This window comes from Salmo trutta, chromosome 5 (assembly GCF_901001165.1).
Source record: "Salmo trutta chromosome 5, fSalTru1.1, whole genome shotgun sequence".
In the NCBI taxonomy this organism is placed as follows: Eukaryota; Metazoa; Chordata; class Actinopteri; order Salmoniformes; family Salmonidae; genus Salmo; species Salmo trutta.
Window position 1 is genome coordinate 61,454,437 of NC_042961.1, and position 10,000 is coordinate 61,464,436.

The window sequence follows — 10,000 nt, forward strand, 5'->3', positions numbered from 1 at the left end:
TCTCTCCTCCATCCGATATGGAAAACTGAAAAGGTGAGAAAGTGTGAAAAGATCTGCAGATGTTGATTCATTGACTGCTTATTGTTGGTTCTGTTTGCATTTCAGGAACTTGGGTCCAGCTTTGAGTCGCACAGTCTACCAGCTCTACTGTACGAAAGGAGCACTGTCATAGACACACACACTCTCGCTCACACATCACACACACACACCTCTACAATGTAGTGTTTAAAATACTTTGTTCCTTTGTCATTCCCTGCCAATGTAAACCTATATGTAAATGCTGCTATTGTTGTGATTTTTCTATTATTTTCTAGTCAAGTGCGGCAGCAGGTAGCCTAGTGGTTAGAGCGTTGGACTAGTAACCGAAAGGTTGCAAGATCGAATCCCCGAGCTGACAAGGTAAAAATCTGTCGTTCTGCCCCTGAACAAGGCAGTTTAACCCACTGTTCCCCGGTAGGCCGTCATTGAAAATAAGAATTTGTTCTTAACTGACTTGCCAAGTTAAATAAAGGTTAAATAAAGGTTAAATAAAAGGTTAAATAAAGTATTGTTTTAAAAAGTTTCAGAAATTATGTTTAAGAATGAATAAAAGTCTTGGCTGTAGTTTGGAGAAATATTATTTGTTGTTGTCACTGTTATAAATGGATTTATTACCCATAATACCCAGAGATGTTCCAGTTTATCACATTAAAGCATTTTCTGCTTAAAACAGCCCTAATTCACTGAGTGGACAAAACATTAGGAACACCTGCTCTTTTCATGACACAGACTGATCAGGTGAATCCAGGTGAAAGCTATGATCCCTTATTGATGTCACTTGTTAAATCCACTTCAATCAGTGTAGATGAAGGGGAGAAGTGGCGAGCCCTGCCTTTTTAGCTTAAAAAAAAAAAGTTGCCTGTTTTTGTTATTTTGGCATTGATAAGTGTGTCAAATATAAGTTTGCAGAGAATGTAATAAAGTTCCATACAAACATGGTCTCCTTTTTTTGTTTTTTTTGAGTAAAGCACCTCCCAAATGCAGGTGTTTCAGCCCAGCTCAGTGCTTTCTGTGGTGGTGGGGCAGCCAGAGGAATATACAAGTGTTTCAGCCCAGCTCAGTGCTTTCTGTGGTGGAGGGGCAGCCAGAGGAATATACAGGTGTTTCAGCCCAGCTCAGTGCTTTCTGTGGTGGAGGGGCAGCCAGAGGAATATACAGGTGTTTCAGCCCAGCTCAGTGCTTTCTGTGGTGGTGGGGCAGCCAGAGGAATATACAAGTGTTTCAGCCCAGCTCAGTGCTTTCTGTGGTGGAGGGGCAGCCAGAGGAATATACAGGTGTTTCAGCCCAGCTCAGTGCTTTCTGTGGTGGTGGGGCAGCCAGAGGAATATACAAGTGTTTCAGCCCAGCTCAGTGCTTTCTGTGGTGGAGGGGCAGCCAGAGGAATATACAGGTGTTTCAGCCCAGCTCAGTGCTTTCTGTGGCGGAGGGGCAGCCAGCGGAAAATACAGAGCTTAGGGGTTGGTAATGTTCTCTAGTTGCGCCATGATTGGCTAAGTGTTCTGTCACTCATAGGGACACTACTTCACCTCAAAATCTATGGGGAGAGTTTGAAAATTCAAGCCCCTTGGGGGCTGCAATACAGTTACATTAGAAGTGCCCATCCAAGAAGGCTCAAGATCTTTGATTGGACTGATCATGTCAACATATCTTGAAAAATCTTAGCTAACAGTCATCATGAATCAAGTTGACAATCTACTGGCAAATCCGTTTTAATCCTTGTCATATGAAGATAATATGTATCGGTGCTCATCGGCAATAGAACATAAACATTACAAAACTGGAAATCGCAAATCCAACAATGAATGGTTTGGAAGGAATCAGTGGCTGCTTTGCAATTCTTGCAGTTAATCACTAGCCTGCTATTCAGTGGAGAGGGTGTGTGGTCCCAAGTCTGGGCTTAAGGGTCTCTTTTCCAAGCTTAAAAGGATAAACATTCAACATTGGCCATACTGTCAATGAAGCATGATTTCTGCTGCGCTGAAAACAACTGGAAACATGGGAAATCTGACTTCAGTGAGTTCAAGACAACTGGTAACTCGGGGAACAAATGAGCCCCGACTGGGGGAAAATACGTTGTCAAATGGTCATCCAACTCGTTAGTCGGGAACTCTGGCCTCTTTCTAGAGCTCCGACCTGAAGATCACCGACGTCATGATTCAACCTTGTTTTTTTACCCCAGAGTTCCAAGTTGTCTTGAAAGCACCATAAATCCAGAGAATGCCAGACTTTGATGTCAAAGTTTGATGACAAAATTTGCCCACGAAGGACCGCTGTGCCACTTCCTGTTCAAGGAAGCACAGCATAACAAGGTGAGTCCAAAAATGTCTTGTATGCTGCTGCATAAATGATGTAATATGCCAGGGAGATGTGTATACTGTAGCTAAGGAAGTAATACTAAGTGTATGTTGTGTAGTAAGCTGTTAGTAGCCCATGTGCCTCACCCTAATAATTTGGTCCCTTTCCCCCTCATAACTTCTCCTACTGTTCTGACTTGGTGGAGCACATGTGGTCTATAGCCTGTTTTAGAGAAATGTAGTCATTGAATATTGTAAGAGCTTTCATTGTTTCATAAATGATGTATTATGCAAGCAGGGTTGGGGAGTAACTGATTACATGTAATCAGTTACATGTGAGGGATTCCGTTACAATACCAGCAAAAATATTGTCATCAGATTAGATACTTTTGTAAAACTTGATTACTTCAAGGATAACTTTTACATTCAAAAAGGATGTTTGCGGAAAAAAATAATTTGACACTTGTTTTTTGAATGACATTCAAATCAGCATTGAAAAAGGCGCAAGTTTAAGTTTGAACCACCTGAGCAAGTCTGACCACAATTCAGAGACCACTATGATGTCAGAGACCACTATGATGACAAGAGACCACTATGATGTCAGAGACCACTATGATGTCAGAGACCACTATGACAACACACCAAATGTGTTTGATGGATTGTGGGAAAAGAGCAGGAATAGGCTTTTGTGGGCTACAGTCCAAACTATGTCTTCCAATGGTGCGGCTGCTGTCGGCATCCAAAGATTATCCAACTTGAATAAACGCTTGGAGGTAAAGGATGACAGCAGTGGGGTAGTCTACGGATGTCACTTCTTATTGATATCTACATAGTGCATTGATGTGAATCACACTGCTGCTCTCTCATTTAGCTATTTGCGCCTTACGGATTGTGGTTGTTCTGGATGGCTGTTCACAAATCTAAATGTGTATTTGAACCCAATAATGGTTGAATTCAAGAAGTTTAAGCTGCTTATCATTCATTGTTTTTGAAACCAGTGGACAGCCAGTGAAAAATGCGCTCTTGCAACAGCTGCATAGTGTGGATCCCAGCCTATTGAATACAAGTGAAACATCCATAGGCCTCATGGACACATGCTCAAACTCGCACACTTTTAATAGACTTAAAGGGGCAATCTGTAGTTGCTACATCATTTTTTGGACAAAAAATTATATATATATACACTGCTCAAAAAAATAAAGGGAACACTTAAACAACACAATGTGGCTGAAGTGTGTCAGCAGTTCCTGCAAGAGGAAGGCATTGATGCTATGGACTGGCCCGCCCGTTCCCCAGACCTGAATCCAATTGAGCACATCTGGGACATCATGTCTCGCTCCATCCACCAACGCCACGTTGCACCACAGACTGTCCAGGAGTTGGCGGATGATTTAGTCCAGGTCTGGGAGGAGATCCCTCAGGAGACCATCCGCCACCTCATCAGGAGCATGCCCAGGCGTTGTAGGGAGGTCATACAGGCACATGGAGGCCACACACACTACTGAGCCTCATTTTGACTTGTTTTAAGGACATTACATCAAAGTTGGATCAACCTGTAGTGTGGTTTTCCACTTTAATTTTGAGTGTGACTCCAAATCCAGACCTCCATGGGTTGATAAATTGGATTTCCATTGATTATTTTTGTGTGATTTTGTTGTCAGCACATTCAACTATGTAAAGAAAAAAGTATTTAATAAGATTATTTCATTCATTCAGATCTAGGATGTGTTATTTTAGTGTTCCCTTTATTTTTTTGAGCAGTATATATATATATATCCATTGATTTTTGAAGAATATAACTTATAAATGCCTCATGAGCTTAGTTCTACTGTCACACTCCATCAGAACCCAAAATATAAGCTTGTTTTTCTCCAATGTTTGTAAACATTGTAAATGTAAACAAACACTGTATAGCCTCATAACATGGTTAAAACAATAATTTTGACATCATGGATGGTCAGTCCTTGCATCCATAGCTCTGTCTATTCATCTGAGAGTGGTTATATTTCTCCAGGCCCATCCCTCAGCTTTTTACCAAAACAAAGGCGGGGCTGTCGTTTTTTTAATGTTTCATCTTGTGGATTTGCACTTAGTAATACTAAGTGTTTGTTGTGTAGTAAGCTGTTAGTAGCCCATGTGCCTCACCGTAATAATTTGTCCATTTTCCCTCTCATAATTTAGCCTACTGTTCTGACTTGGTAGTGCACATGTAGCCTATAGCCTGTTTTAGAGAATGGTAATCATTGAATATTGTAAGAGCTTTCATTGTCTGCTTTTATGACCCCTTTATTTATCTTACGGTTCTGACTTGGTGTACAGGGAGAATACTGTAAGAACGACCCATGTTCTGAATTCTGTTGCTGTACATTTCAAAAGTGCTGAACAATTTTTTTTTACCTTTATTTAACTAGGCAAGTCAGTTCAGAACAAATTCTTATTTAACAATGAAGGCCTACAGCAGCCAAACCCTCCCCTAACCTGAATAACTCTGGGCCAATTGTGCGTCGCCCTATGGGACTCCCGATCACAGCCGGTTGTGATACAGCCTGGGATCGAACCAGGGTCTGTAGTGACGCCTCTAGCGCCAAGATGAAGTGCCTTAGACTGCTGCGCCACTCGGGAGCCACTAATAGCTAGATTGACTACATCTGTCCTAGCTCGCTTGTTAATGTCTTCATCGAAATTACGAATTGCCTCTTATCCGCTTATCGTCCCCTTATGCCATAGTTTGTATTGTACTCAATTGTCAGAAAACCCACATTTGTTTAAGCAAGTCAGCCATATATGTTATGTTTTTTTTAAAAGGCAGTAAATGAGGCTGAAGGATCTGTTCCGCTGCCAGACAAGGCTCCGCTGCCAGACAAGGCTCCGCTGAAAGCCAGGTGTAGCAGTGGTAACGTGTTGGGACTCTGCTGTTGAGACAGCTTTATGTTAACCTATTAGCAAGCTGTTCTTAATGTTTTGTCTACTCAGTGTATGTTGTCTATAGATCTAACCTACTGTATATGTTGTTGATGTATATTAGTTATGCACGGGTGGGCTCATTACCGCAGTCCGAAGCGTGTGCTTGGCGGTTTTAGGGTCATGAAATACTGTGTGGATTACATGTGTTTGATGTATTTGATACCATTCCACTCCAGCCATTACCACGAGCCTGTCCTCCCCAATTACGATGCCACCAACCTCCTGTGGTGGATTAGTGATGCATGGGTCGGTCAGCTGTTTGGTCACCTTCACCCACATTTGCTAATAACCCATCCACAAACTCTTTTTTATTTTTTTAGATAGTCCTATCTTTCTGCTTATGTTTTTCCGACATTTTGGTAGGCTATTTGCATGTCTCAAATGTTCACTTGAACACATAATTATGCGGTTGAGAATGGTGTTATTAGCAAATGATGGTGACCAGGTAAACAAAGAGCCGACCTGCGCATCTCTAATGTATGTAGGCTATATGCTCAGGTGGTGGGTGACGTTACTGGGCATACAGAAGGACGAATAGGTGAAACCTTCTAGCTCTAAGGAGACAAATAGAAAGAAAATAACTCCCAGAGATGGTTTTATCGTTGTTGTTTTGTTGTTGTTTTAATCCAAAAAATAAACTGTTTACCATAGAAAAGGAATCGGTTGTTCCTGGTTTTGCCTTTTACCGAGATCGCTGTCTGCCTTCGGGTAAAAACATCCTCCTCCTACCCATCCATCTTTCACATCAGCGCTCTCGTGCCTGCCCCTCGTGTTCACTCTGAACGAAACCGTAACCGTTGGCTCGTGCCGCGTTCATGTGCTAGTCGGAACTAGGAAACTCGGACATGTTCGACTTGCTAACAGGTTGAACGCGGCACGTGTATATCTACAACCAGATAGCAAGTTGAACATTTCAGAGTTTTCTAATTCCGACTAGCATATGAACTCAGCATTAGTCATCTCGAGCGTATGCACACAGACCGCCCCACCTGCGCCTAGAAGCTTCACGGTTATCACCGCCAAGCACTGACGCGCACAGGACCAACGAACAGACGTTCATCTAATCTTTAAAGGAAGACATCTGGGTTTTGTCTAATCTATGCTATGTTTGCATGGGAAAGGTGAATTAATTAAACCATGGAAGGCGTGAAGAAGAACCGAGAGGCACCGGGTGAATGAACTCTTCTGATCCCGACAGAGACGACTTTCAGTCGGCGTGGATTATGCGCATTTGCCGCAGGCTGTACTGTCATCACTACAGTGAAACCGGATCTCGACCGGCGACGGATGGGGTGACTCCCGCCGTGCCGAGGAGGTGGTCCCAGCCTCTGGCCAGGGCCGCCACTGCTGGGGTGGGTCCCCATCCCTGGCACCGTTAACCGTAGGGCTAACGGGAGGGCGCGTGTCAGGGTGGAAGAGGAAAGAGAAAATGCAGACGGAGGTGCCAGTACCACCGGAGACAGGAGAGGAGACCATAGAAGACGGAGCAGGGAGAGAGGAGGTAGGGGAACACTGCGGTGTGACTGACTGACTGACTGACTGGCTGCGTGTATAGGCTACACGGGAGACACGCGCGTTTAGCCTAATTGTCTTTAAGTTCCATCAATAGAGCAGATGCGCCTTTTTAGTTTATCCTTAGTTTTTATAGATTTGACACCTTTGCTTCCCGTGGCCTTGATGTCATGGGTGATGGTGCAAGTTTTACTGTAGATGATAACATGTGACTGAAGATGCCATGCCTTGGCCTACTCAACACTTTTAGCCTAGAAATGAATTGCACATTTATAGGGACGGTTTTATAGTCCTATAAAAAACATGAGCAGGCGCACACCCAGAGAAACCTATTTCATGTAGAGGTGCTGACTAACGTGGAATAAACTATAAACTATAAAAAATAAATAAACACAGTCGCACGCTCTAAATATAAACTCCCAGTCATTTATTGGGTAAAAAAAACCCCACCAATGTTTCTGCATCACTGTGCTTCTTCAGGGTGATGTCATGAATGCTTGAACCAGGTTCTTTAGACAAAACAGTGCAATTAGTGTAACCAATGACAACAATGAGGGGTGTGTCATAATGATTAAGTTAATTAGAATGAATTGAGTGAAACTTTAAAAAAAAGTTTATAGTTTATGGCATAGTAATAAATATATTAGGCTATTGTTATCATATGGAAACATCATTAAATATTGTACATAGTAGTAGCATCAACATACATTATTGGTTAATTCAATTATGTTTTTATTTTTTTAACACAGTCTGATATAGCCTACTAGCATTTTTTGAAATTTTCCACAAGATGTGTTTTGTCAAAGGGGAAACTAATGTTGCCTATAGCACATTCAGATAGGGACAAAACATTACCACGGATCAAAACATTACCACGGATCAAAACATTACCGCGGGTCAAAACATTACCACTGGTCAAAACATTACCGCGGGTCAAAACATTACCACGGGACAAAACATTACCACGGGTCAAAACATTACCACGGGTCAAAACATTACCGCGGGTCAAAACATTACCACGGGACAAAACATTACCACGGGTCAAAACATTACCACGGGTCAAAACCTTACCGCGGGTCAAAACATTACCACGGGTCAAACCATTACCACGGGTCAAAACATTACCACTGGACAAAACATTACCACGGGACAAAACATTACCACATTACCACTGGACAAAACATTACCACGGGTCAAAACATTACCACGGGACAAAACATTACCACGGGACAAAACATTACCACGGGTCAAAACATTACCACGGGACAAAACATTACCACGGGACAAAACATTACCACATTACCACGGGACAAAACATTACCGCGGGTCAAAACATTACCACGGGGCAAAACATTACCACGGGTCAAAACATTACCACGGGACAAAACATTACCACGGGACAAAACATTACCACGGGACAAAACATTACCACGGGACAAAACATTACCACGGGTCAAAACATTACCACGGGACAAAACATTACCGCGGGACAAAACATTACCACATTACCACGGGACAAAACATTACCACATTACCACGGGTCAAAACATTACCACGGGACAAAACATTACCACGGGACAAAACATTACCGCGGGACAAAACATTACCACGGGACAAAACATTACCATGGGACAAAACATTACCACGGGTCAAAACATTACCACGGGACAAAACATTACCGCGTTACCACGGGACAAAACATTACCACGGAACAAACATTACCACATTACCACGGGACAAAACATTACCACGGGACAAAACATTACCACGGGTCAAAACATTACCACGGGACAAAACATTACCACGGGTCAAAACATTACCACGGGACAAAACATTACCATGGGACAAAACATTACCACGGGTCAAAACATTACCACGGGTCAAAACATTACCACGGGACAAAACATTACCATGGGACAAAACATTACCACGGAACAAAACATTACCACGGGACAAAACATTACCATGGGACAAAACATTACCACGGGACAAAACATTACCACATTACCGCGGGTCAAAACATTACCACGGGACAAAACATTACCACATTACCACGGGACAAAACATTACCACGGGACAAAACATTACCACGGGTCAAAACATTACCACGGGTCAAAACATTACCACGGGTCAAAACATTACCACGGGACAAAACATTACCACGGGACAAAACATTACCACGGGTCAAAACATTACCACGGGACAAAACATTACCGCGGGTCAAAACATTACCACATTACCACGGGTCAAAACATTACCACATTACCACGGGTCAAAACATTACCACATTACCACGGTGCGGAAAAAAGGGCAGTAAAAAGCAAGGTGCCCTATTTCACTCACCCTATATACACTACGTGACCAGAAGTATGTGGACATAGCATTCATACTGATATATATATAATTTAATTTAACCTTTATTTAACTTGGCATGTCAGTTAAGAACATTAAGAACAAATTCTTATTTACAATTATGTCCTACATATAAATGACATTATGTCTGAGCGTGGACATGCCACATGTTGTCGATAAGCAAGATTAAATTAACTGAAAAGAGTGAAAAATTCTAAACGACTAGTTTTAAGTGTCTAAATACTCTTACAGGCAGTATAATGGCTCTCCATATAATATACTACATAGTACTACAAAAGTATGTGGACACTTGCTGGTCCAACATCTCGTTCCAAAATCATGGGCATTAATATGGAGTTGGTACCCCCACCTTTGCTGCTGTAACAGCCTCCAGTCTTCTGGGAAGGCTTTCCACTAGATGTTGGAATATTGCTGCGGGGACTTGCTTCCGTTGAGCCTTAAGAGTGTTAGTGAAGTTGGGTACTAATGTTGGTTGATCAGGCCTTGCTCGCTGTCGGCATTCCAATTCATCCCAAAGGTATTCAGTGGGGTTGAGGTCAGGGCTCTCTGTGCAAGCCAGTCAAGTTCTTCCACACTGATCTTGACAAACCATTTCTGTATGGACCTCGCTTTGTGCATGGGGGCATTGTCATGCTGAAACAGGAAAGGGCCTTCCCCAAACTGTTGCCACAAAGTTGCCACAAAGCACAGAATCATCTAGAATGTCATTTTATGCTGTAGCATTAAGATTTCCCTTCACTGGAACTAAGAGGCCTAGCCTGAACCACGAAAAACAGCCCCAGACCGTTATTCCTCCTCCACCAAACTTTACAGTTGAC

General features: G+C 42.5%; 1 protein-coding gene and 1 long non-coding RNA gene across 2 annotated transcripts in view; both read left to right on the forward strand.

Annotated features, from left to right (window-relative positions):
- On the forward strand, positions 1–282 carry LOC115194711 (uncharacterized). Its single transcript, XR_003878459.1, has 2 exons — positions 1–33; positions 106–282. It is a non-coding gene; the product is annotated as an uncharacterized LOC115194711 (long non-coding RNA).
- Positions 283–6,190: 5,908 nt separating this feature from the next.
- Positions 6,191–10,000, forward strand: part of LOC115195003 (transmembrane protein 151B-like) — a 52,060-nt gene continuing 48,250 nt past the window's right edge. The window contains exon 1 of the mRNA XM_029754904.1: positions 6,191–6,798. Coding sequence (XP_029610764.1) covers positions 6,727–6,798 — 72 coding nt within the window. The 5' untranslated portion in view covers positions 6,191–6,726. The remainder of the gene's footprint in view (positions 6,799–10,000) is intronic.